The sequence below is a fragment of the Papaver somniferum genome, unplaced genomic scaffold (genome assembly GCF_003573695.1).
Source record: "Papaver somniferum cultivar HN1 unplaced genomic scaffold, ASM357369v1 unplaced-scaffold_133, whole genome shotgun sequence".
NCBI classification, from domain to species: Eukaryota; Viridiplantae; Streptophyta; class Magnoliopsida; order Ranunculales; family Papaveraceae; genus Papaver; species Papaver somniferum.
In genome coordinates, this window is record NW_020622492.1 from 811,411 (window position 1) to 838,394 (window position 26,984).

Below are 26,984 nucleotides of genomic sequence, written 5' to 3' on the forward strand. Positions count from 1 at the left end.
TATTGGTTTGGAAAGGAGCTTCCAGCGTAATATTTGCTTGGAACGGAGCCGTCAGCATCGGCCGGCTTGGAATGGAGCCGTCAGCATCGGTCGGCTTGGAATGGAGCCGTCAGCATCGGTCAGCTTGGAATGGAGCCGTCAGCATCGGTCGGATTGGAATGGTGGAAATGGTGATGACGCTGGAACTTCGTCTATCAAATGGTGGTGATGGCGCCTGATAACTTTGTCTCAATTAGGGTTTGGCATGTCGAAACCCTAATTAGCGCTCCTTAGTTGAATCGTTGTAAAACTTTCGTACGAACTCGGATTTCGACGGTCCGCTCCTTCATCTGACCAGAAAAGAATTTCTTATCTCCTTAAGCGGGAATATTTAGGTTTTAAGCTCGTTAGGTAGGTGAAAACAACCCGACAGTAAAATTGAGGAAGAATTCAGGAGGGATGTTGCGGGCCCGATGTGGCATAGCCGCGCCAGTCATCTATTCCCGTTCATGGAGCAAGAAGGAATCTTCATTCTATTCAAGCTCTAAAAACTCTGTCCGCATGAAAAGAGGTATCGACCCTCTTTTGTTTTCCTGTTGCTCGTCCGGATCCGTTCTTTCGTCTGCAGTGTCTCTCCAGTGGATTCCAAGATTTACCAAGCTTCGTTGTATTCTTGGGACGGATGGATGAAATATATGCTCGACAACGATCATATCAGGGCTAATCTTGGAGATTGTTGTTGCGTTGTCGATCCATTCTTAACTTTAGGTTGTTCAACGTCTAGACCTTCTGATCGCGATGATGATATGTCGTGGATGACTGTATGGTAGAAATCTTCCGAAGACACAGGGTGAAATAGATGAGTTGGGAGACATTATGTTGCCGATGTGCTTCTATCAAGTCTTCAAGGACTTTATTTCAAGAGACATCCTTCAAACCAGCTTCTGAATCTTGGACTATCGTATGGAATGGGATGCAGTGGGCAATCCTCAGTTATATTTCTGTTAGGTCCGATGGCATGGCCGAATATGTGAATGTATCTTTGTGGCGTGCTTTTGGAGTCTTCGATGCATATGTACGGCTTCATGTTGAGAAATTCCTGCGGCTCGTAAAACTTCGGCAGTGACGATGTTGAAATCAGAAATAACCAGGTTGAGGGGAGTGAAAGCGTCCCATGCTGGTAGTCCCCATGTGTAGCCTACTTTCATTGCATCGCCTTGAGTCCATTTCCACATGATTTGATTCAAGATCATTATACTCTTCTCGATGTGACGCTGGGATGCAGAAATATTATGGATAACGAAGAGGTAGGAATGAGAGAGTTATGTTTTTTATCGTGGCTCCCTCTGTTTCTTCAAGAAAAAGTGTTTCAGCCGCGTCTCTGGAGTTATCTCATGAGTCTTTGATGGTCGTCGGGATGGACTGTGATGAGCAGTCCCCAGTCGCATTTTTCTTTAGTTTCTGAAGTTGTTTTCCTCTGAACAGGCTTGGGATACATCGCGGCCTGGTAAAGTGTTGAAGGCGCCTTCTAGAAGAAAAAAAATGTGATGATATTCTTGCGCTACACCCTTGAATAGTAGATGACCTTGTGGCTATGGTCTTTTGGTTGACTGTGTCTTCTGAGCTTCGACAGTGAAAGGATTCCGTGTAGACCTTCAGTCCCCAAGTATGGTTTACATGTTTCCATGTTTGTAGTGATTGCTGCTGCGGTGAAGCTCTGGCTGGTATCAACAAATGAGCGGCAATATTTCTTGGTAGCAGATGTAATCAGAAGAGACTACATTGTCGTGGGAACAAAGTAGGTTGGCTAGAATACGTAAGCGAGCAAACTGTCCATGACCACGAGATTTGGAGGGAATGAGGCGTTGAAGCGTCTTTGGTTCTTGGAGAGGACGTTGAAAATTATAGAGCAAAAATGCTGAAGCTCCGTCTTCGGATCCTGGATCAGCTTATGGAGAGAACGTTCAAACGAAGCGGCTGCTGAAGTAAACATTGAAGCGGAACTGCTGCTGGAGCATGTTGAAGCGGAGAGGCCGCGTCAATCAGTGTGCTTTCAAACTGCACACCCTTCAAACAAACAGTGGTTAGGAGTCCCCAGTTCCATCTATCAATCATGCTTTCCAAGAGAGGTTGGGGTTTGGGAACGGCTTCCTGGCTGGAAACAGCTGCTTTCCTGATGCAGTGTGGTTGAGGGTTGTAAATATGTCTTGATGTTACACCTTGGGGAAATATAGAATCTCACATAAATGTTTCACCATATACTGCACTTTTTTACGGGCGAAGTCCCCATAAATCACGCATATCCTGACAGGAAAAGAGTCTTTGTGAACTTAGGGGGGTTGCTGATTTTCTTTGCTTCGATTTTCGAGAAGTCGTTCCTGATCTTTACGTGTGATGAAATTGGGTTGCTGATTCCCTTCTACTAGGCGTTCAAGTGCAACACTGGAAGGATGAAAGATGCTGGCGCTGGGAAGATGCAGGTTGTTAGTGCTGGAAAGATGCAAGCTGTTGTGAAGATGCAAGCCGCTGTGAAGAAGCAAGCTGCTGTGAAGATGCAAGCTGCTGTAAAGATGCAAGCTGCTATAAAGATGCAAGTTATTAGTGTTGGAAGGATGGAAGATGTTAGCGCTGGAAGGGATGCAAGCTGCTGGCGCTGGAAGGATGCAAGTTGTCAGCGCTGGAAAAGATGTAAGTTGCCGGCGCTGGAAGGACGCAAGCTGTCATCCCTTGAAAAGATGCAAGTTGTCGGCGCTGGAAGGACACAAGCTGTCAGCGCTGGATCGATTTGGAACGGGCGCTGGCTTGGCGTGGATGCTGGCTTGAATTTGGTATGGCGCAGATTGTTGGTTTGGCATGACGTTGGCTTGGTGTGGCACGGACTTGTTCTTGCGGGCCCAGTTGCCTCTTTCCATATGTATCTCAAATAGGAAATCCTTTCCTTATTCAAATTCCAAAAGTGCTTATGAAAGGGGTTGGCTCTCTTTTTTATCACGTATCTTTGTTCTCACGTCCTGGTGTTAGCGGTAGAGTGGTAGCAATAAAGTTGGCAAGCATATTCCAGCTATGTACTCCAGCGTTTCTCTTTCAATTCGTTTTCTTGTGTTGGTGCAAACCCTAGTCCTAGGTATGCCTTTCATAAATCTGTAGAAATATTGTTCTTCTGAACTGGCGTAAACCCTAGCCGTGGGCATGCCTTTCATAAACTTGTAGAAATACTTCATCATAAACAATTCCTCTTCGAATACCACCGTAGTAACGTTGTCTACCTCATGAATAGTGACGGGTAATCATTATTATACGAAGTAGGCACGCCGGGGTAGGTGACTTTTTTTTTTGAAAGGCAAACAAAGCGCCTGGTTTATGGTTTGATTTGAATTGATAGATAACTGTTATGTATGAGGGTTTTGGATTATTCTTTTGGAATGAATTGTTTTAGAATAATGATGCTTTTTGGTTACGATTGTGAATGGCGCAAACATCTCAGGAAAGCCACTGAATCGTGAGTATTGCATGTCGGCAGAGAGCATGAGATGAAACATAATATGTATCGGTTTTATCAATCCCGTGAAAACTTGAAATAGTAAACCATGTATTTTGTCTATGCAAGACTTACTCGGTATTATTTTTTTCCGGATCTCCTGACGAACAATGAATCCTTCGGGTGTAAGTCCGAGTTTTGTGGGAAGTACTGCCGTGATTGTGGAAAGTCCCCAGACGTTCCTGAGTCACCTGATAACCGAGTCGTCGATCCCTGGTCGGATCGTTTGCTTCTAACCTATGGGAAGTCCCCAGTCTTTCCTTGTCGTGTTATTACTGGTAATCTGAGTCGCCTGGTAACTGAGTCGCCGATCCTTGAGTGAATCGTTTGCTTTTACCCCTTGAGATCGGGATTGAAAGATGAAAATGGAAATTGGAAATCGATATTGTAACCGAGAGATTAATCTCCCACTGTGGTCGCCAATTGTTTGAGGGTGAAAACGGTTTCTGCTGATTTCGGTAATTTCGCGTGAGTGGGTGAGAAACGAGTCTAAACCCTAAACAATATACTGCAAGGGAGTACTTTAGATTCGAGAGATCAATCTGTAAAAATCCGTCTTAAACCAAGAAATGGTCGTTCCAGACTTGCTTTGGTCACAAAGAGGAGGAGAAGGGTTGGTTTTGGGGAGGGAAGCGAAGAGAGTGTTGAGACCAGAATAGTTGGTTCTGGAAGAGTTGTTGTTTGACTTGTATCAGAAAGCGTAAGCTAACATATGGGAAAGCTAACAAATGTTTTTTGAGTGTTATATGCTCCTGACCAAAACTTGTTGTTCGGTGGAAATAGGTAAGACCTATTTATACAAGTCGAAGTGAAACGTACTCTGGTCTCGTAAGAAATAGAAAACGGATGAGTAAATGGGAGGAGGTGGTAACCGGTAACGCCTGGAATTGATGTTCCATAATGAAGGAAAGCGTTTCACCATTACTCCCTGTATTCACTAACCGCCTCATCCTTATGACACTGTATTGTAACGGGCGTAGTGTACGCCGCACGCTGTAAACTGCCAAACCAATACCCCAATGAGCATCCCCCTGTTTGTGACATGTGTTGATGTCTCAAGTGTTTTTGTGGAAAACATGTAGCATGTTGCTGCTGTTTGGAAAGTTGAACTTGGGAGACTTGCCGGCTCGGTGGTGACCTTCGACGGTCGAGATTTTGTATCTTGAGAGGAAAGGTAGCCGTTGATTATTGCAACCCTTCGTTTGGTAGCCAGTGGCATGAAGGTGCGGCTGGCATGGCTTTAACATGGTTAGGCATGGCCAGGCTAGGATTTTGGCACAGTTTAGAAGCGGCCAAAAACTAGGGTTTTGGCATTGTTTGGGCGCGACCAAAATTAGGGCTTGGTGTAGGGCCAAAGGTTTCCATGCGTTAGTTGGTAACATTGGACGACTAAGATCTGCATCTTATATGGAAGGGTGGTCGTCGATTGTTGCAAACCTTCGTTTTGGTAGCCGACGTTGTGAAGGAAAGGCTGGCATAGTTTTGGCACAGTGGTGCGGTTGGCATGGTTGGCATGCCTTGTCGCGGAGATGTGGCTGGCACAACATGCCATTGGCACATGTGGCATGGTTGGTATGCCTTGGCGTAGAGATGTGGTATGGTTGGCATGCCTTGGCGCGGAGAGGTTGCACGGCATGCCATCGGCACGTGTGGTGCGGCATGGTTAGCATACATTGTGTTGCGAATTTGGACGGTTGAGATATGCATCTCAGGTGGAAGGGTGGCCGTTGATTGTTGCGACCCTTCGTTTTGGCAGCCAGCGGTATGTAGCGGGGTCATTATGGCTTTGGCATGGAGATGTGGCCAAGCTAGGATTTTGGCATAGTTAGGCGCGACCAAAAAATTAGGGTTTGGCATTAGTTTGGGCGCGACCAAAATTGGGGTTTGACGTTGGGCCGAAGGTTACCATGCGTTGGCTGGCATGGTTTTCCAGTGGCACGGAGACGTGGCTGGCATGGTTTTGCCATTGGCACGGTGGCGCGGCTGGCATGGTTGGCATGCCTTGGCGTGGATATGTGGCTGGCATGGCTTGCCATTAACACAGTAGCATGAGAAATAGAGTTTGGTATATACAAAGATGATGTCGGTCAATACTAAGGGTTCTGCCGTGGAACATGACACGTGTGTATAATATAAAAAAGGTACCCTGGTAATTCTTACGTAGGCATGCTGATTGATTCAATAAATGCGGTAGTAGTCATAGTGACGTCATGTCAGATGTACGGTTTTACGATTTTAATCCTAAGATAAAAACCACCATCAACAGCGGGATGTTGCATCCAGTGCTCCGAGGACTACAGTCTTTGTTGCGGTAATGAATGCTTAAGCCACATCTTTCGACGTGGTATTCCTGTTGTAAGTATCGATCCTAGGATGCTCGGGGTCTTCAGGCGGATTCCTTTCATCCATGAAGATTTCTTATATTACTCTGGTTTGCGGCAAACGGCTAGTTATCCCTCTTAGTATGAGATCATGATTTACGGCTTTCAGAAATGGTTACCTCCCTGGAAATGGCCTCTCCAATGTATCACCAGTTTTTTTAACTGTTGCATTTAGCTAGGAGGCCTCCGCCAACTTCAAAGCTTCCGCTGGTTTGTTTGTTATCACTTTGGTTGCTAATGCTTTCGCTGCTGCTGTTTTAGCCGCCACTGGTCTATCTTCAACTGCTTACTCCAGGTCCGCATTTTCTTAACCCGTCCTTTCTTTCATCCCTTTCTCTTCAGCTGCCTCTGCTCTAGCCTCCATTTCTAGGATTATTTTATCTTTAACTGCCTTTTCTATGGTCACCTTGTCTGCTTATGCTTTGTCTTTTCCTAGCTTATTTGCTGAGCTCAAATCGTCTAGAGGCTTGTTCGTCTTCTTGGCCTGCTCTTCCGAACTTTATCGAGTGATGTTCTTGGAGATTTACGATGCGATTTCCTTCAACTTCTCCATTGTACTCTGAGACAATCTTACAAGATCGAGAAAATAACCAAAACTAATAACTCCGTGTTATTGTGTGCGTGCTAAGCGGACATGGTGGTAAACTTTTTAAAAATCAAGAAAGTCATTTAGGAAAGGAAACGAGTCCGGTTGCGGATCCTAAAATTGGACCAATTAACAGTAATGTTACCGGACGGTGAAACCCTTAGGAACCAATAAGCTTTCGGGTCCTAACGGGTATTACCCGCGGGTATCAGACACCTAGATATTTATCTTTTTGTTATTAAGTTTACCAAAAATGCAAGAATTTCGCCTAGTTTTTCTCAACACTTATAAGGTATTCGTGCTCATAAGGTATGTGATCTACTGAATTTGATTACCTGATGCCATTTATTTAGCATGTATAGTTATTTCTTGAGGACATCCATGACTATAATGAAGTAACGTTTATATCTTTTTTCGAAAACAAGAAAAAATAAAGTGTTTTGAGAAATTGACAAACTATTGTCTAAAAAAGGTTTTGAAGGGAAGATAAATCTTTTACCAATAAATCTTTTTGTTTCTAGTGCCAAAATTTACACACTTAGCATAAGTCACTTAAATAATAAAAAACCATTAATGTAGGTGCTAATGAATTTAAGTATAACTGAAAAGTAAATGATATAAGTGTTTAACGTGGTTCAGCCGAAGCCTACATTCACAAGGGTAATACGTTTGAGTTCTTACTATTGATTGATAAGGTTACAATGGATATGATTGTTAGTGCAAGTAAAGGGAAACACTCAATGTTACAATGTTCTTCACTCCACTCCCTAACCCTCCATTCTTCAAAAATCCAATCCCTCTTCCAAAACTCGAGCTATCAACTTATAGAATTTCGAATGGGGCCCACTATACGCTTTTTCTATTTTTCATATCGGATATCGGGTATCGCCTATCTTAGCTTGCATTCTCACTTGATGTCGCTCATTCAACTAGAACCTTGGCACGTGGGAAACAAAGTTAGGTGTAAATTGGTAAAGGCATTAATGCTGAAAGTGCTGAGTTGTATGCGTGTAACAGCGTTACTCTGCTGTCTTGTCCCACCAACGACCTCGTGGCTGCATCTGGTCCGTTCGTACGAGTTTGTCTCGAGATTTGATAAAACGATGCTTCGTGGTGTAGGAAGCTATGCTGCTACTGACCTGAGATAGTGCCACAGCGTAAAAGCGGTGGAGTTGCAGTTTTCACTAAATGTGATGGGAAGAAATTTTCCATGTTTGCAGCAGCGAATCTAGAAACTAGACTAAGGGGAAGTAAATTTTTATTAAGAGTAGCAAAAAAGCAAGATTAGGCTTAGAGGAGAATCTCTGCTTGAAAATTTAGGCTTGGAAGCTCAATATGGAGGGGTAGTAAGTGCACACCCTTGCTACTTAGGGGTGAGCATTTGGCCCGTAATCCGCGGATTTAAACCGGGACCAACCGTTTTTCTGCGGATGGATGTCCGGACCGTTCGTTAATGGGTTGGATGCGAATGGAATTTTTAAAATCCAACGGATGACGGATCGGGCCCGGATGCAACTAAGAAAATCCGTTGGGCATCCATATCCGTTAAATTAAGCATTTATATAGTTTTAGAAAATGCTACGAATCATTCAGAAATTTTTAAGATGTTTGTTTGGGGCGTTGTACATGACATTTTTTGTATTTGTATATATATATATATGAAATCGTTAGGTAAGGTTGTGAAATCGTGAATCGTAACGCGAATCGTTTTTCATTTTTTATGAATCGAATCGTATTTTGAATCGTGAATTGTAGATTCATAGTCAATCTTTTATATGAACCAAAAAAGAATTTACATACATGTAAACTCACTAATAAGCACATAAGTACTATATTTTATATCTACATTTATGCTAGCCAGAACTCGTTAGTTGACCAATAATTTCGTTTCAAGCATTTTGTAGGAAGTGCAACTAAACCCGACCACCCGAAGAATAAACAGCTAAAAATAGAGTTTGGCACAAAAATCATCATCACAGATCACGACCCCAAAAAGGAAGAGCTAATTTAGGTGCCACTTCATTTTCCATATTAGCACCGAGAATCAGAAACAAAGAGTATTCTTTGTGATTCAAGCACCTGAAGTCCACTAAGAGCAACTGCAGTGGTGCGACCAAAACCAAAGATCAAAGATTAAAAAAAAAGATCAAATTTGGGTTTAGTCCGTCGTGTGGCGTAGAGGGAGAAGAGTAAATTTGGTCGCGCGTTGATATAAAGTTCGCCTGGACATCGAGCGTTGGTAAAGTTTACGCCTGGAATCAGGCGTTGATAAAGATAACACCTGAAATGGGGCGTTCGTAAAGATTACGCCTGAAATCAGGCGTTAATAAAGATTACGCTTGGAGGAATTCAAACAGAAAAAATAAATAAAAAAAAAATAAAAAATAAAATAATGGGGCGGAGGTATAAAGCCCGCCCCATGTGATAGTGGTCTTAATTGTAAGCTTGGCGCGTAATGTATATCAACGCCCACTAAAGGCGTTAAGTTTATCCCCGCCTGGTAGTCAGGCATAATGTATATCAACGCACAGTGGGGCGTACATTTAACCTCCGCCCGTTCCAGGCGAATTCTTTACGAACGCCCCTACATCAGGCGTTAACTTTACAAACGCTCGATGAATTGCGGACATTATATCAACGCCCGTTGTGTAGACGGACATTATATAAACGCCCGACTATATTTGGGTTTGGTTTTGATCGCAGACCAAATTTGGTCTGGTTTTTAATCTTTGATCAAATTTTGATCGATAGTCCGTCCCACTACGCCTATACACTGGACCTAATATTTGGGTTTGGTCGTCCATTGTTGACGCTCTAATAGTGCTAAAAGAAATTAAATAAAAATGGTTAACAAATGTCGTGACGTGTCTAAGTCGACAGTCTACAACACAATTCTCTGTGGTTTTACGAGCATCCACGTTTCAATTCTCTATATATATACATTTTCTTTTGGTTTTATTCCTTCTCTTCATGGTTACCTAACTGTGATTGGTGGTCGGAGATTGAGGTTCATAGAGAATTAAAGACGGTGTTCACTACAGGATCAGCTCTTTGCGATGGATTTTAACATCAATAAATTTGGGGGTTCTTCATCTGAACTGAAACACGGTAATTTCGATAGGGTATGGCAATTGCATCTGAAGTTTGTTGAAATTGAAACCAGAGGAAGAAGAATAGAATATGCAGATGGTAAATCAAATGGACGAGTGATTCTCGAGTTCTTAACATTAACACCAGCGGAAAGAAGAAGTTGGATTAAAAGTTACTAGAGATGGATTTTTTGGAACCCTATAGTGGATGTAAGACGGGAGGAAGGAAGAAGAAATGCATTTGCGTTATCAACCGACCCTTTTTTAGCCGTTCAAATTGAGTTTCGTCAGTAAAATGATGGAAATAAACAAAACCGTGAATCGCACATTTGAAGCGAATAGACGGTTCCAAATCTAACTCGTACGCTTTTAGAGAAAACCGCTTCAATGATACGTTTTGGATCGTTTTAATTTTTTTTCAATCGAATCGTACGCTTTTTTTTCAATCGAATCGTACGCTTGGAATCGTAACTCCGATTTTAAAAATCATGTATATAGGATACGTAGGTTTTATAAGGAATCATTTATGTTAGTTTTATTTTTTTTATTATAAATTTTAACTAAAACAAATTCATTGAATTATCTGCATCCAATCCATGCATTCATTGGATGCAAATCCGTTGGATCTGGATTGATTGCGGATGCCAAATTAGAAATCCGTAGTATAATGGATTGGATGCCGATGAGGCGAAAATCGATTCATACCCATACATGCTCACCCCTATAATGCTACTAGTTGGATCTGCCATGCGCTACTAGTTGGATCTGCCACTGCATGTTTGGCTATCCGACTCCCCCGTGAAAACAAAATCAGCGAGTTCAAAGACCGCGAAAACCATTCTCCGGCATAGCTGGGTATTTTAGTAATTAGTGAACCCGTAACTTACTTCTGCATCCAACCCTCTCCGCTCAAACTTCACTTTCGTTAAGAGAGACAGATAAAGAGAGAGAATCGTCTGTCTCTTCATACTCGACTCTAAGTTAATTCTGAAGCCCTAATATGGCGATGTCTCAACCTATTGGGAAAAAGGATGACGATCGTGATGATGAAGGTAAATTGTTGAAACCCTAACGTTTTCCTGAATTTCGATTTTTGGTCATTGATTTGAACTGCATGTGGATTTGGATGAAGAACGGAGTTGAAGTTGAGCTGTAATATCTGTTAATTAGGTTTAATTATTTGATACAGTGAGCTCTTTGTACAGATCGAGCGTTCATATCATTCTGGTTTACTAGGGGATCTAACGGTTTCAGATCTTATATGTAATTTCTGTTCGGGCAAGAATTTTGAGAATTTGCTTGTGTTGTTTTTACAGGGGAATATTCTCCTTTCCTTGGGATTGAAAAGGGTGCAGTTCTTCAGGAAGCTAGGGTTTTCAATGATTCTCAGCTTGATCCAAGAAGATGCTCTCAGGTTTTCATTTCATTTTACCTTCTTTCTTGTTTTTACAGTTTTAAATGAAGGTTACAGTCGTTGGAGAAGCTATTTAAACTGTGTTTTCTGTAATATATTTAGGTCATCACGAAACTATTGTATCTACTAAATCAAGGAGAAACACTTACAAAGGTTAGGTTTCTGAAATATATGTATTTTTGTGTTATTCTGTAATGATTGCTACTTGGTTTGTTGGAAGATCCAAAGTTTTTATTTTGCTTTTGTGAGTTTTGTTGTAATTTATAGGCTGAAGCTACAGGAGTGTTCTTCTCGGTTACTAAGCTATTTCAGTCCAAGGATTTGGTACTTAGGAGGATGGTTTATTTGATTATCAAGGAACTATCCCCTTCTTCTGATGAAGTAATCATTGTTACAAGCTCGTTAATGAAAGATATGAATAGCAAGACCGACATGTATAGGGCCAATGCTATACGTGTTCTTTCTAGAATTATCGATGGGACTCTTCTCACTCAAATAGAAAGGTATTTGAAACAAGCAATTGTTGACAAGAACCCTGTCGTTGCTAGTGCTGCTCTTGTTAGTGGAATTCACTTACTGCAGGTACCACCATATGCCTCATGCTTGGACGTATTCCTACAATGTTACTGGTTGCTTGTTATCTAATCATATGTTGTTTCTATAGACGAATCCTGAGATTGTGAAAAGGTGGAGCAATGAGGTACAAGAAGCAGTTCAATCAAGGGCTGCTCTTGTACAGTTCCATGCATTGGCTCTCCTTCACCAGGTATGCTGAGGTTTTATTTTGTCTGGGTTTTGTAATGCATTTGGTTTCATAAATTGTTTGATTAAGCAATTGATTGGAAATCTTAATTTATTACGTAGGGGAATCTTAATTGTTTGACTTCGTTACGTGGTTTTTTTTTTCATTCCTTGTCTATGTCAGTTTCTTATAGTTATATAGTTAGTAGTAGTTAAACTAGTGGACTGTAGAACTTTTAAACCTTAGTTGAGAACCTACACCTTACATCAATATCTGATCTAAACATCCTACTATATATATCCAAGCTACTAACTCGTATCATATATCCTAGCCAATGTCTTCTAATTTATGTGACCTAACCATGAGTTTGGGCTCATTGGAAAAAGAATATATATATCCAAGCTACTACATCGGCAAAAATTTTCTGGGTATATCTTAATTGGAAACAGTTCAGTACAGAAAGTCGGGTACACTTGGATCACTTGCTTATGTAAGATACTCTATGTAAGTTCTAATTTGAACACTGATTACGAAAGAGCATGTCTGCAGATACGGCAAAATGACAGGCTTGCTGTTTAGCCAAATTAGTTACCAGCTTAACAAGAGGAACTGTTTTAGGTCACGCTGGCTCAATGCCTCTTGATTCGGTACACTAGCCAGGTACATCTTGCCACCTAGAATCTTCTTTGTCAATTATCATAATATGTTAGCATTATCAAGTATAGTTAATTAACAATTCTGCATACAGGTTATACGTGAGTCAGGCATCTCACAAACTGGAGACGTCCTTTTTACGATTTTTTGGATGGTGTCTGCGACATAAACAGAAATGGTGAGATTTGAAGCTGCTAGGGCAATTACGGAGCTTAATGGTGTGACCAACCGTGAACTGACTCCTGCCATCCTGTCCTACAGCTTTTCTTTAATTTCATCTAAGCCAGTTCTAAAGATTTTGCTTGGCTGTTCGTACTCTAAACAAGGTTGGGCTCTTCTTTTTATTTAGCTTACTTTTTCTGTATGAATCGGAATAATCTCTCTCTACTTTGTTAATTAGCAATACGAGATATCCAACGGCTGTCTGTGCGAACTTTATTTCATCCATTTTAGGGGAACGGGTGAGTTTATACTTACGAGTTTTCAGGCACTAATAATTACCGATATATTGCCAAAAACATCTAAGTGATGATGTAGCAAGGAAATAGTACAAAGAGTTACTATTGCATGTTTCTCTTACTAGACTTATGCAAATATGGGAAATTGCCTTTTACCTGGATTTATGAACTTTTCAAAATGTAGAGTGACAGAAGAATAAAAGAAACAAAACAAGCCCATTTTTCAAGCGAAATACCTGATGCTAGAGAGTTGGACCATAAGTAGCAGAGTCTAGTTCGTATCCAGGTCTGTTACCTGTACCTCCCTCGTACATCCCAGTTCGTATTTGTAATTTGTCTCCTCTCTATGCATTTCATGTTGCAATGACACAACCCATGGTGGTTCCAATTGCACATAGATATGGAGAGCTTAATTCAGATCCGAACAAAGCATTGCTAACCTAGCCTAACTACACTTTTGAAGACAGGGAATGAGTCAAGTGTAGATCGCTCTGATGAAACAAATAACAAATTTTATGTCTGATATAGCCGACGAGTTTCAAGATTGTGGTGGTGGAAGCACTCGATCTCTATGTCTTTAAATTTCCACTTAATATAGAGCATTGTGATGCAGACTCACTTTTCATAACTGCTTTTAAATTCCTTTCCGTATTCTCTCTTACAGCTCTATGGCCTTTTTTTTTCCTCCTTGGATTGGATTAACCTTCTCCTTTTTGAATGGATATCCAGGATGAACTTCTTAAGCAACATTCTTAGGGAAGAAGGAGGGTTTGATTATAAAAAAGCAATCGTTGACTCTATTGTAATTCTTATACGAAATATACCAGATGCCAAAGAGAGTGGGCTATTTCATCTCTGTGAATTTATTGAGGATTGTGAATTCACTTATCTTTCGACTCAGGTGAAAATATAACCCAGTTATCTCTTGCTGGATTATTTTCTGTTTGAGAGTTTTCTAATTTAGTAATTTTGCATTATAGATTGATTATTTCTTCTGTTTCTCAAACTTTTAGATACTGCATTTTTTGGGGAACGAAGGGCCAAAGACATCAGATCCTAGTAAATACATCAGGTATATCAATAATCGGGTTATTCTGGAGAATGCAACTGTACGAGCTTGTGCTGTCAGTACATTGGCAAAGTTTTGTGCAACCGTTGATTCTTTGAAGGTACAGTTACATTATAATTTTTTGTTACATTCTCAACTTGCAAAAGGATGGTTACTCATTGTTTGGTGGGAATTTTCTTGGATGATATGTTGCAGCCTCGTATTCTAGTTTTGTTGAGAAGGTGCCTCTATGACAATGATGATGAGGTAACTTCCACTTAATAGTACCAGTGTTTTAATATTCTGTGTTGGTATATTGGATCGAACCTTTGAATCAATGCAACACTAAAATCTTGGACTCAGTAGAATAGTGTTGTCAATTTTGTATAAATAGCAACTAGTGTAAGCACTAAGCATGGAAGGACACTGACAAGTGATGTGTGATTAAAACTTGTACTGTTAATCCGATAGTAGAATAGTGTTGTGATGCTGTTGAAGGACCTATTTTGTACTTGGATTAGCTGGTAATGTATACCACTACAACAACTAAGCCTTTAGTCCGAAACAAGTTGGGGTAGGCTAGAAATGAAACCCATTTCGAAGTCAGAAAATCCAGAAACATAGATAAAAGCAGTAATAAACAATAATAGTAACGCTACCGATAATGCTAGTAAATCCAGATACTAACTGTCGTAGTAGGTCCAAGGGGCCAAAGTCCTAGGACCTACTGGTACTGTGACCACATTTTAGAAGTTAGCAAGTCCATAAACTTCAAAATATTCTGCTTTATGGCGATCGAAATTCATACTAACTAGTTCTTCTGTGCTTATATTATCCGCAGGTTCGTGATAGGGCAACTCTCTATCTGAGTATTCTTGGAGATGATGGTTCTGTTGGTGAAACTGATGAGAATAAGAAGGAATTCGTCTTCGGCTCGTTGGACATCCCCTTGGTCAATCTCGAGTCAAGTTTAAGGAACTATGTAGGTTTTTGCTCAGCCTCTTTGTTTACTTTCTTAAATATTTCAGTTACTTCATCTGTATCATATGGATACAGGAGCCCACAGAAGAACCATTCAACATTAATTTCGTACCCAAGGAGGTCAAATCTCAGTCGTTAGCTGAGAAAAAAGCTCCTGGTAAAAAAGCATCTGGTTTGGGTGCTGCTCCCAGTGGTCCGCCGTCCACTGTTGATGCATACGAGAAGATGCTTTCCTCTATTCCAGAGTTTTCACATTTTGGAAAGCTTTTCAAGGTTGCTTTCCTAAATTACCTCTATATGATACTTCTAAAGTTGGCATGAAATTGCTGAGTTCATGGGATCCTGATTATCTTTTCGTTTCCTTATATTTTTCTTCAGAGTTCTGCTCCTGTGGAGCTTACAGAAGCTGAAACAGAATATTCTGTCAATGTTGTTAAGCATATCTTCGATGGGCATGTTGTCTTCCAGTTTAACTGCACAAACACTATCCCGGAGCAGCTTTTGGAAAATGTATGATTACATCACTTCAGCGGAGCATTCTGTATTTATTCTTTAAACAATTCCTTATGTCTGTTAGCCATTTATTATGAACAGGTCACTGTTATTATGGATGCTTCTGAAGCGGAGGATTTCTCTGAAGTGTCATTAAAGCCTTTGGCATCCCTACCTTATGATTCTCCTGGTCAAACTTTTGTGGCCTTTGAGAAGCCAGAAGGCGTGGTGGTTGGGAAATTTGCAAACACACTGCGGTTCATTGTTAAAGAGGTATTGTTGCATTTCCAACTCTGAACTTTGGCTTAGAAGCAAGGTAGGTTGCTGAAGTTATCAATTTTACATCTTACTTATCAAAGTATGACATCGAAGCAAGTAAACGGCACAAACATCTAAGTTCTTATTCCAATGAAATTTAATGTTGACAATTTGGTCAAACCTGATTTGAAGTATTTGTAATAGGTCTAGAAAAGCATAGAAAATCCTCAAATGTCGAATATATTAATGTATCTGAACCACTAAATTATTTAAATGCCCCTATGTAAACCAATCTCACTACTGTTACACGCCTTGTCTTTTTCTAAGGCAGGTACGCAGGTAACATGTATAAATGCTTGAAGTAGTAGGGGTCTAGTTTATAGTTAATTTTGTGTCTGATTAACAAATAGTATCTGCCACACTTTTTTGTTTTTGTTTTTAATGTATTCGTAAGTTTATGCATGTTTGTGTCGGTAACCTTCAGGTTGACCCAAGTACTGGTGAAGCAGAGGATGATGGTGTTGAAGATGAGTACCAACTAGAAGATCTTGAAGTTGGTTCAGCTGATTTCATGTTGAAAGTTGGGGTTTCTAATTTTAGAAATGCATGGGAAAGTATGGGAGACGAATATGAGAAGGTGGATGAGTATGGTCTTGGTGTGAGGGAGAGCTTGGCAGAAGCTGTGAATGCAATCATTAACATTCTTGGGATGCAGCCTTGCGAGGTTAGTTTTTGTTACCTGGAGCATGCAATTTTCTGTCTGCACCTAACAAACATTTAAATATCGAGTCCTGTACCATTATTTTCTGCATTCACTTATAACATGGGCAGGCAATGCCTTATATTCTTAGCCGTGGGTGTAAAACCCTCAAAATAATGCTGAAATCGACAATTTAACATCTCCCAGTTGTGATGGTGTCGTCTTTCACTGACCTTCAAAATGAATCTCTACCTGGTGTGTGCAATGTGTCCATCTGAATTCATTTTCACCTGTGTTACAAAGATACGCCTAAAAAAAAAATTCAGCCGTATCGATACGTATTTACACGGATACGCGTGCTAATACTCCCAATACTTCAAGATACAACTCAGTTAGAAAACTTTGACTAAATAATAGAAAATTTAGATATTTTACTAGATTCTATGAGAAGTTTTAACTATAGTGACAAAATATTAGTTCCAAATCTGTCCACTGATCTTGCTCTAGAGTTTCTTCCTTCTTATCCAGACTTTTTCTCTCTCCAGTGAGGTTAATCATACATACTATATTTTGATCATGCAAACACATGTATGTATTTTGTTAAGTTTCTATCTTATATATAATATATTTATGTTAAACTACTGATCAATATTGAGTATGCCGTATCGCCGTATTTTAGTTTTTCAAGTTGGTGTATCATAGTAGCGTATTGGTATCTTGTATCCGATACCATATCTGTATCGTTGCAACACAGATTTTCACCTAAATGGGTGCCATGCGCCCTATAAATAGGTCCTAGGATTACTTGGTAGGAGTTTCATGCCTAGCGATACGAAGTGTACACATGGTCAGTTGAGATCTATGAATGTACCCTATTATTGATATCATAATTTTGATTTTCTCATTATAAGTTATGATTTTTAGTTTTTTTTTCACAACGAAGTGCATAAATGTATTTCTGGAAGACTTGACTCCATATGGGTGCTGAGATTTCCTTTTTTTTGTTTTTTTTTGGATTTTCGCAGGGCACAGAAGTCGTTGCAAACAATTCCAGGTCACACACATGTTTACTATCTGGTGTATTCGTAGGTAATATTAGGGTGCTTGTTCGATTATCATTTGGTATTGAAGGGCCCAAACAAGTAGCCATGAAGCTTGCTGTTAGATCCGAAGACCAAGCTGTCTGTGAAGCTATTCATGAGATCGTGGCCAGCGGCTAATTTTGTGGTTCAATGAAGAGAGGAAAGTCTGGCCAGTTAACGAAGTCCATCGGGTGTTCTACACCGCCCTTAATGTTAGACGAAGAGAATGCACATTTTAAGTTGGAAAATAGGGTTTGAGATAGACCACATTGTGTGTCTTCATTTTGTTTATCTTAAACTGTTGATGTAGTTTGGGGCACTAGACTACAATACCCGGTGGTGAAAGGAGAGTCTACTTGGTGTGCGTACATAATTCTATTTGATCTGTAAACTGCCTGTGTTTTTGTTTTTCGGATCGGAGATGGCTGATTGCTTCTCTGAATTACTTCTTACTAGGGAATTGTTTTCCATAGAAAACTACCTTGTGTTCTGTTTTATTGTAAAGTAGACTTTGGGCTGGTAGTGTTAGGCAGAATGAAATATATTCTATCGTAATTTTTGGTTAGTGTTGCCTTGAAGAGTTAACATCGATAAAGTTTTGGTTCGGTTCGGGCAAAACAATTCTCTGGCTGCGAGAAGTGTGCAGTTTGTTTTTCCAACGTAAAGCAACTATAGGTATTTGACAATAAGGTGCGCTTTTCTCTCGAGAGTTGAACGCGGACTCGCACTAGATTAGAGAGTTGAACGCGGACTCGCACTAGATTAAAGAGTGCGGTTGCCTTACCTGTTTGGACAACGAGTTGAACAAAATACCCGAGTCAACTAGCAATATAATTATTGTACTACACCATCAATCCGCACCGCTTTCTATTTAACTCAGACCTAAACCCTTTTCTTATATTTTTCCATTCTCTTTCTTCTTCCTTGTCGAGAGGGAGAATCGCTAGATGCATACGAAACCCTAGAAATTTAACTCAATCTCTTATAGAAAGATGGGAGATTTCAACAGCAACAACAACAATGCGTTTAATCGCAGCAGAGATGCTGCTGCAGTTCAAGCTCGCACTAAAGCTCAAACTCGTGCGAGTGTTCTTCAATTAAAACTGGTATTACAATAATTTTCTTTGTTATAGCTACTAGATTAAAAAAAATGTTTTTATGATTTTATATTTTGGTCCCTTTCAGATTGGTCAGAGCCATCCAACTGGTCTTACAAATAATCTTCTGAAATTGTTCGAGCCACGAGCACCATTGGAATACAAACCGCCTCCTGAGAAAAGGAAATGTCCGTCATATACTGGTGTGTATAATTTTAGTGTTGGTTTCATTTTCATCTCGCTAATGATTGTTGTATGTGTTACTAATTTTAAGATTGATTTTTCTTTCTTTTCAAGGAATGGCCCAATTTGTTGGGAAATTTGCTGAACCCGGAGATGACGAGTATTCTCCACCTGTCAAGGAAGGTGAAACTGCTGTAAGTGAAACTACCTTTCGCCTTTGTGTTTCATTGCTTCCTATTGTGTCCATTGGTTGACCTGATTCTGACATCTAACTTCTTGGGATATGATGTTGGTGTTGATAGGTGCAAAGAAGGGCAAGAGTTCATAAACTACGATTAGAAGAGGGTGCTAAAAAGGCGGCTGATGAGCTTGAGAAATGTAGTGTTTTAATTTCTCCCTTTTTTTGTGGCTTGTGAATTAATCGACATCTTAGTAGCTTACTTCTTTTTACGTGCAATGCTAGATGATCCTTCAAATGATCCAAATGTAACGGGTGATCCATATAAGACGTTGTTCGTGGCAAGGCTTGTAAGTGATCACATGCTATTCTCCTTTAACCCAGCTTAAAGTGTAGATTTTTCTTGGTTTTATCTAAAGTTATTATGGTCTGCTGCAGAATTATGAGACAACCGAGCACAGAATCAAAAGGGAGTTTGACTCATATGGGACAGTTAAACGGGTAAGTATTTTAGAACATCTGATAAGAGATGTTCAGGTTATTGCCTTTTGACTTCCTTGGTAAGCAGTTCAGTGTGTTGCAGACCATTTTCTTTCTTCCTTGTAAAATTGTGTTGTAGCATTTGGAAGTCATGAGTGCATATAGAGGCTCTATTGATTGATAAATTATGTTGCATATGGGAACTCCAATCTGAGGTTTTCTTATTCGTATTTCTTACCTCTCTAAATCACTAGGATCCCATAGCATTTCCACGATGTCTTTCATTTATACTGGAAGAATAAATTCAAGTCTCTGTAGAATAAATGTGTTGTTTAAGCATGTTCATTTTTTTATTCTTTATTTCATGGATGAAGAAATTTCTGATTAGAATAAGCTCAAATTAGTCCGACATTGTAAGGCATTTATAAAACGATGTTATATGTTTCTTTTAATTTGGAAGGAAATCTGGTACTGTGCGTTTTTCAATCGTCTTTCTCGTTTGGCAAGTCGTGTTTTGTTTCAACTTAATTGCCACACAGTTAACCCAGTATGTGCGGCTACAGTTTTTATGGTGTAAGCATATCAAATGAAGGAGTCCCTTATTCGACTTTTAATGGAATACTTCGGCCTATCTACCTGTTCTAAAATGACTCGTTGGGTCAACATGAGATGTGACTAGTGAAAGACAGTTCTTTGAAGGATGTTTCAGCCTGGTAATATTAGTGTTTTCAGCAGGGTAATGCACTGTGGGTGCTGACTAAGGCTGTGCATCTAAGTGAGCCCAGTGACACATGGGATTTAAACCATGTAAAGTCACCGAGTATTTGGTGCTACCGTCAATATTGTAATAACAGGTATCCTTGTGGCTAATGATGGTATAGGTTTTACGTAATATTGTAGGATGTGTTTGTGTTTTGGCTGACTTTGCTGAATGGTTTGAATATGGCATGACTGAGCCATTTTTCATCGCAAAAGTTGTCTCTTTCAGCCATTACTCCTATTAGACATTCAGCAACAAATCAAACAAACCTTTAGTCTTCTATTGGTAGTATTTAGTTCTCTATCTAGCACCCTGGTAAGGTGACGGTTATTCAGTTTCACAATTTGTTTTCCAGTCATATCTTCATCTCCACATTTCAATTTCAATGACTTGGGCTGCATTCTGCATGGGTAAGCTGTAAACTTTAATGAGCAAGGTAGTGGTTCCTAGTGCCTTTTGGACTAATTTTCCAAGCCAAATGAAAGGAGAGCAACAACTTCCTTTCTTTTCTCGTGCTAGGTAAAATACACGTCGGGAGTATTACAACCCTTTCTTGTTATTTCTATTATGGGTATTTTACATATATAATGCTACTGAAAAGTTTTGATATTGAGTATAAAGGTCAACCAAAATTCCACCAGCATTTCGGAGAACCACCCTGGTATTCCTTTTCTATGTTTTATTTACTTAATTTGGTAATTATAGGTTTTTCCTGGTAAGGGGATGGTAATTCTGTCCTGCAACTGGTAAACCAGCTATACTTCAGAATTTTCTGCCAACTGTAGCAATGGTCGTGATGCATCCTCCGTGGTGAAGCTGTAAACCGTAAAAGGTGAGCACGGCTAGTAAGGCATAGTGCCTGTCTGCCGTGCCATTTAGGATCTAAAATTTTGAAAATCATCTAGGTCCCTTAACTAGAGTAATTTCTGATTAGGAATGACATTTTTTCCATGTGCTTTTTGCATGTCTTGTTGATCTCCTCTTAATTCTTGTTCAGGTTCGCATGATAACAGACAAAGAGTCGAATAAGCCAAGAGGCTATGCTTTCATTGAGTATGCCCATACACGAGATATGAAAGGTTTATTGTTGTGTGTTATTTATTCTTGTATTAGTTCTCTATGCATTGATACTTCGGATTCTGGAATCCTGTATCTGGCTGGTAACACTATATATCGTGCAGCTGCTTATAAGCAAGCTGATGGGAGGAAGCTGGATAACAAACGAGTCCTCGTGGATGTGGAACGTGGTAGAACTGTTCCAAACTGGAGACCTCGCAGACTGGGTGGTGGTCTTGGATCAACCAGGGTTGGGGGTGAAGAAGTCAATCAGAAGTATTCTGGCAGGTAATGCCATCTCCAGTTTCTTGTGTTTTAGAAACAGTTAGTTGGTTATTACTGCAAACACACTAGCAAACATGTTAGAATTTCTAGTTGTATTCAATTCGTTGTCTCCATTCAAGTAGACCACATGTCGCTCGATCTAATTTAAACCCGTGTTTGATGTTTACTTGCCGTTGTAATTTAATCCTTCTGTATATTAGTTTTTAGTACCCTTGGTTGAGTTGTTTCCCGTAATTGCACAGAGAGCCTCAGCAAGTAGCATCTGGAGGACCATCTCGATCAGAGGAACCAAGGAACAGAGAAGAGCGCCATGTTGACCGGTAGGATTTTCTTTAGAGTGTTTTAGTTAATTTCTTTCGTTGTCTTTAAAATTTCTTTGATCTTTGTGAATTAAAGGCCTTTTTTTGTTGTTGTTGATTACCTCTTAGTGTGAGTTAAAAACCAAACCTCCCCTCCATAAATAGGGTGTAGGTCTCTATTGAGTGCAACAGCTCTCCCTTCTTTCTTTCTTTTTTTTGCAATGAATATGCAGTAACCACTGAAATGTAATGTTTCAGGGATAGAGAAAAATCCCGTGAAAGGGGGAGAGATAAAGATGTGGAACATGAGAAACCTCGTGAGAGGTCCCATGACAGACCACGAGACCGTAAATCAAGAGAGGATAGACACTGTGACAGGAATAGAGACAGAGACAGGGACCGTGGGCGTGATCATGATCGTACACGTGATCGGAATCGAGACCGTGTTCGTGACTCTGAACCGGACCAAGACCGGGAGCGTGATCGTGACCGTCGAGATCGCCCCCGTGATAAGGACAAGGATCATGAGCGAGATGATTCGGAGGTTGATGGTGTCCGTTCCCGTGACAAGGATTCAGACTATGATCGTGTTGAATCAAAGCACAGACGAAGCCGGCATAGTGAGAGGGACAGGGAGACTGAGCGGGAATCTGCACATGGCTATGATCATATGGAGCCTCAGGGCGATCGTGATCGTTATGATGCTGAGCAAGACCGCTATGATCAGATGGAGCCAGAGAACTATGAAGATGTCCGTGCAACTTCTGAGTCGCGTGAAAGGGAGAGAACCAGGGATTATGGTCGAGATTATGAACAATAAGGGGCTGTAACCATATGATATGAGTAAGTCTACAAAGCTGGATTGACCACCCTTATTTCTCTTTTCTAGTTATCATGTCTAACAGTAATAATAATTTCACTCAGGTTGTCTAGTATGGCAAAGGAAACAAACTGGAGAAAAAAGACAAATGTGTATTTTATCCCAATTGTGCTTGCAAATCAGTCCACAGAGCAAGGATTTAGGGTGTTCTGTATTTTGATTGCCTCAAACTTGGTTCCATTTAGTTTTCTTTTTCTCGAAACCACATCTCTGTAGGCTTTTTTTCGTGGTCGTGGTTGTTTTTTGTTGTCTTTATTAGTGTGTTGTGTTTAAATTGTTAAACTGAATCGTGTTTAAATTGTTTATTATGAACTTCCGATGGGATTCTTCAAACTACATACCACATTTTTGAGGTGTTTCTGTCAAATTTGTTGTGCTTTTCTGATTTATGAACTTGTTAAAAAATTACTTGGCAATGCTTGAATAATTTAAAGTCCGAAAATGCTAGATTCACGGGGATATTTGTCCCGTGAAAGAGATATTTGTCCCGTGAAAATCACAGCGTGAGATAGAGAAGAGCCCCACATTTTTCCCATTGATAATCCCAATGGTGAGGGCGGTGTGCTCGTCCATTGATTCCCCTCTCGGTGTATTTTTCAGTTCCCATTCATGGTGAGTGTAGAATCACTCTTCAAAGGCAGGGCTTTTCTACTTGTTAGCAGTGTGGTGGTCTTCCTTTCTTGGAAACTTGGAACTTTGATCCTATGTAAAACAACGTTTTACCTATTTGCCGTCCACGGTTTACTAATTACCACCCACATTAATTGCCACATATAATAATCCTATTTATCACCTAAATATATTTTTAAAGATCTTATAATATCACATTCATATAATTTGACTTCATCTTATTAAAACTCTAGCACCCATGTTCCCTACCGGTATCATCCACTTCTTCCACAAGCAACACCTTTTCTTTCCTATTAAGTTGGTGATCTTTATTTTTCTTTTTTTTTAATTAAAAAAAAATCTTTATTCATCAGGAGAGAAAGAATTACAAGAGTTACTAGTGTCTCGCCCGTGCTTTGCACGGGCTTAAGTTTATATTTTTGACGGAAAAATGTCTGAAATAATATTCGAATGAGGCCCAGAGCTAGTTGGACCGCCAAGTCCATAGGTTATTGTCAGGTTTGCCATATCTGGTATAAAGAGTAATAACATACCCATCTTGATTTAGCCAGCCAAGTTCTGAATAAGTCAGAGCACCGAGGAAGCATGTTGCGCATTTCATACCAAGATGTTATCTGTATACTCTTGCCAGGAAAAGATTTACAGTAGATGTTTGAGAACTCGAAGCTAAAATGTAAAACTAACAGATTCGTATATTATTTCTAAACAACTCCATGCATCATGTATTGAATTAAGTTGTTTTTGGTAGTCAATGTAATTGCATTGACGACGTGTCGTTCAAACGTTCTCATGCTTTCTCACTTTCTTGTGATATATAGTATTATAGTAAAGTTATGAGGATCCTATTTCAAAAAAGATAATGAATGTATGTAAACTTTAAACAATAATGCATGAAATGTCTAAGGCCGTAACAATGTCTATAGTGCCTCTATGGCGAAATTTGATCACCATGTTTCTTCTCCACGCTTCACATTTCAATTTTAAAATGCAAAACTTCTCCTTCATGTTTTTTTTTTAATTTCTCTTATCTAATGAAGACAAATGATCTTCAATTCAAGCATTTTGACCACTCCGCGAGTAATTGCTGCAACATCAACATTCAGATACAACAAACATTTAATGAGTTAGCGATATATAGTTCAGTTCAATTTGATGCACATACGTTTTGTTATGTGTTCTTGTTTCCCATCATCCAGATTTGGTGCAGGCTCCAGAAAAAGCTTTGCTTCACCAATGAGTCCTAATCTAACTTGTCTGCTTCTCACCTCATTATTTGTAATAGTTCTTTTTTTTTTTAAATTATTCAGCTCAGATGCCAAACTGGTGCTTCAGGAAATCAGTCTTAGAGAAATAGAACTTTCACATGACGGAACTGGAACGGTCGATTTTTAGATACAAACCGACTTTGTGTTTCATATGGTAAAGCTAAAGTTCTGAGATACATGACAGAGCTATCAGTCTAAGGAGTTAGACCTACAGATTTCTTGCAAGACGAAAATTAAATCTAACCTTCTCAATTCCTAGTAAAACATGTTGCACCTCAAAGTGTAGTTCCCAATTTTTCTAAGATATACAGAACCAAACCGAACAAAACGAAAATTAAATTTTAATTTTTCAACTTCTGATTAAAAAAAATATTACCTCAAAGTGACCAATTTAATCAGTAGTTCCAACCATTGTAATAATTTATGCACAACATCAGTTGAGAAATGCACCAGCCACCATTAATTTGTTTGTGCTACACAAAAATACAACCGGATTTCAAATACACATTTCAGATAATGATATTTGAAGTTTCAGAGCAACCGTAGATGACTACAAATATTAAGTAGGGTAAATCGGTCCACAATTCGATACGGGATAAGATCACATAATATTCAAGTTATCAAAAACAAAAAGTACGGTACACACAAAACGCAGGCAAATGTCAGTACATGAATTTCGAATTTCTTTTTGATTTCAAAAGAAGTTTAACAGCATCCGTATAAGCCAATTGGACAGAGTCCTTCTCAGCTACATCTTGTCAAAAGAAACAAAACAGAACAATGCACATGCAACTTTCCAGTTCACCCGATATATATGAACACCGAGATTAATGACTGCCATATGATTAAGCATGACTATGTAGTTACCTTTACTTGAAGCTAGCAGAGCAGCAACATAAATTGGAATAGTATTAATGTCTTGTTTGAACTGGGTTAGCATGAATACATATAACAGGATATAAGGATTGTGTAAAGAACCTTAGATGTACCAATACTTACCTTGTGCAACTATGAGCAGCAGTTCTCCCTCTATAGCATGGAGAGTTCGACAATTTTTCCTTCATCTATCCTCTAAATCAATTGATAGTGATTCACAGTTTGCATAAGTGAGAGGATACCATTAACCTAACCAATGTAAAATACACGTACCTTAGAGCTACCACTAACATGAAAATACTATGCAATTGCTGACTGCAACTTGTTGGCTTTGACAGATCTTGAGCTTTTGATAATTTCAGCCTGCTTTGAGAACTTTCTTCAGCATTGACACAGAACCATCCTGTAATTTAAAACTATGTCCAAATTAAATACACTGAAAAGACATAAACTAAACATACAACCAATCAGCGAAGAAGAAGAAGAAGAAGAAGACATGATAGCAGTTCCATCTAGAATATCTGGTAACGACAAACAATTCGAAGGCACATGTAGTTTTTGTAGAATGTACTTATCCTGAGGAAAATATCACTCTAGCAATAGAGTTTTTTTTTTTTTTTTTTGCTAGTTTTTGTATCCCCCTGAATTCCTTTTAGAATATCCAGAGCCCAATTTTGTTGCATATTTGGAGTAAAGCACAGAGCCTATATTTTCTGCCTTGTGGACTTCGTTGTTCGGGTTCTTTTATTAAACATGATTTTTTTTTATTTTTTTTTGATCGTGAAATAGGGGTTTATTAAAGAAATAAGAATCGTTAAACATGATAAATGAAGCAATTATACCGATGCTGCTAATTGTACCCTGGTGTAAATACCCCAGCACCTCACTCTAATATAATTTGCAAGGGTAAGAGGTAGTCCTGATCTTTTCAATATTATCATACATGAAGAAACAGATAAACAAAAAATTGTTGGATTTAGATTTTTACCAATATTTCGTTTTCGAAATTCCATAGTTACTCTATGGATTAAAACAAAATGTAGTCTATGACTTCTGGGTTTAGACTTTCACCTCTGTCCGTGGGTTACGATATATCGTGATCTAAGCTCAAAATATAGATTAAAAAGAGAATTCTAGCCAGATTGAACCAAAAGAACCCTAATATACCTGATAACTTCTGTGAAAAAGCTCACATCATTAAGATCGTTAAGAATAGGTACCTGCAAAATAAGAAAGCAATCAAAAGCATTTAGAAAAAGGTTTAATGAAGAAACGAAGAAACCCAAGATATCAGAAAATAAACAATTGTGAGAGAGAAAGAGTGAAAGAGATAAGGGAGAGGAAAAGATGCGGCAGTAGATTATGGTTTAGAGAAAAAGATTAGGGTACGTATATTACATGGAAAGTACTCATCACCTACCCCATCTTTTGTGGTCTATATTCTATTTCAAAACCCACATATTCTACTGGTCTATATTCTCTCAAGTGGGGCCAAAAGCTCTAAAATTCGAGTTTTATTCAGCTTTTAACCACAACTTTCTAAATTGGCCTCAAATTATATATACAATATGGAAGCCTGACAACAAGCCGGGC

At 39.4% G+C, this 26,984-nt stretch overlaps 1 protein-coding gene, 1 long non-coding RNA gene and 1 pseudogene across 3 annotated transcripts; 2 read left to right on the plus strand and 1 right to left on the minus strand.

Annotated features, from left to right (window-relative positions):
- Positions 1–10,463: 10,463 nt before the first annotated feature.
- Positions 10,464–17,967, plus strand: LOC113333541 (annotated as a pseudogene).
- A 315-nt stretch (positions 17,968–18,282) lies between these two features.
- Positions 18,283–22,987, plus strand: LOC113333540 (U1 small nuclear ribonucleoprotein 70 kDa-like). 2 transcript variants are annotated; one of them, XM_026579975.1, is made up of 11 exons: positions 18,284–18,508; positions 18,588–18,702; positions 18,797–18,876; positions 18,985–19,060; positions 19,146–19,210; positions 19,299–19,361; positions 21,098–21,179; positions 21,282–21,444; positions 21,684–21,761; positions 21,999–22,583; positions 22,665–22,987. In XM_026579975.1, exons 1-10 carry the CDS (start codon positions 18,395–18,397, stop codon positions 22,558–22,560), a joined length of 1,398 nt encoding a protein of 465 aa, XP_026435760.1. In that variant the 5' UTR covers positions 18,284–18,394; the 3' UTR covers positions 22,561–22,583; positions 22,665–22,987. The 2 variants fall into 2 exon arrangements, with proteins under 2 accessions (XP_026435761.1, XP_026435760.1); XM_026579976.1 differs by having other exon boundaries at positions 18,283–18,508; positions 21,999–22,972.
- A 937-nt stretch (positions 22,988–23,924) lies between these two features.
- Positions 23,925–26,746, minus strand: LOC113333685. The gene is made up of 3 exons (XR_003352193.1): positions 26,559–26,746; positions 24,892–25,794; positions 23,925–24,334 (listed from the first exon to the last, which is right to left on the minus strand). It is a non-coding gene; the product is annotated as an uncharacterized LOC113333685 (long non-coding RNA).
- Positions 26,747–26,984: the final 238 nt, after the last annotated feature.

Excerpts from the sequence above, each read along its gene's own strand:
- LOC113333540 (XM_026579976.1), top strand. The coding sequence starts at position 18,395 with ATGGGAGATTTCAACAGCAACAACAACAATGCGTTTAATCGCAGCAGA. Across the intron at positions 19,211-19,298 it reads CGTTGTTCGTGGCAAGGCTT|AATTATGAGACAACCGAGCA; the intron begins GTAAGTGATCAC and ends GGTCTGCTGCAG. Across the intron at positions 21,180-21,281 it reads CCATACACGAGATATGAAAG|CTGCTTATAAGCAAGCTGAT; the intron begins GTTTATTGTTGT and ends TATATCGTGCAG.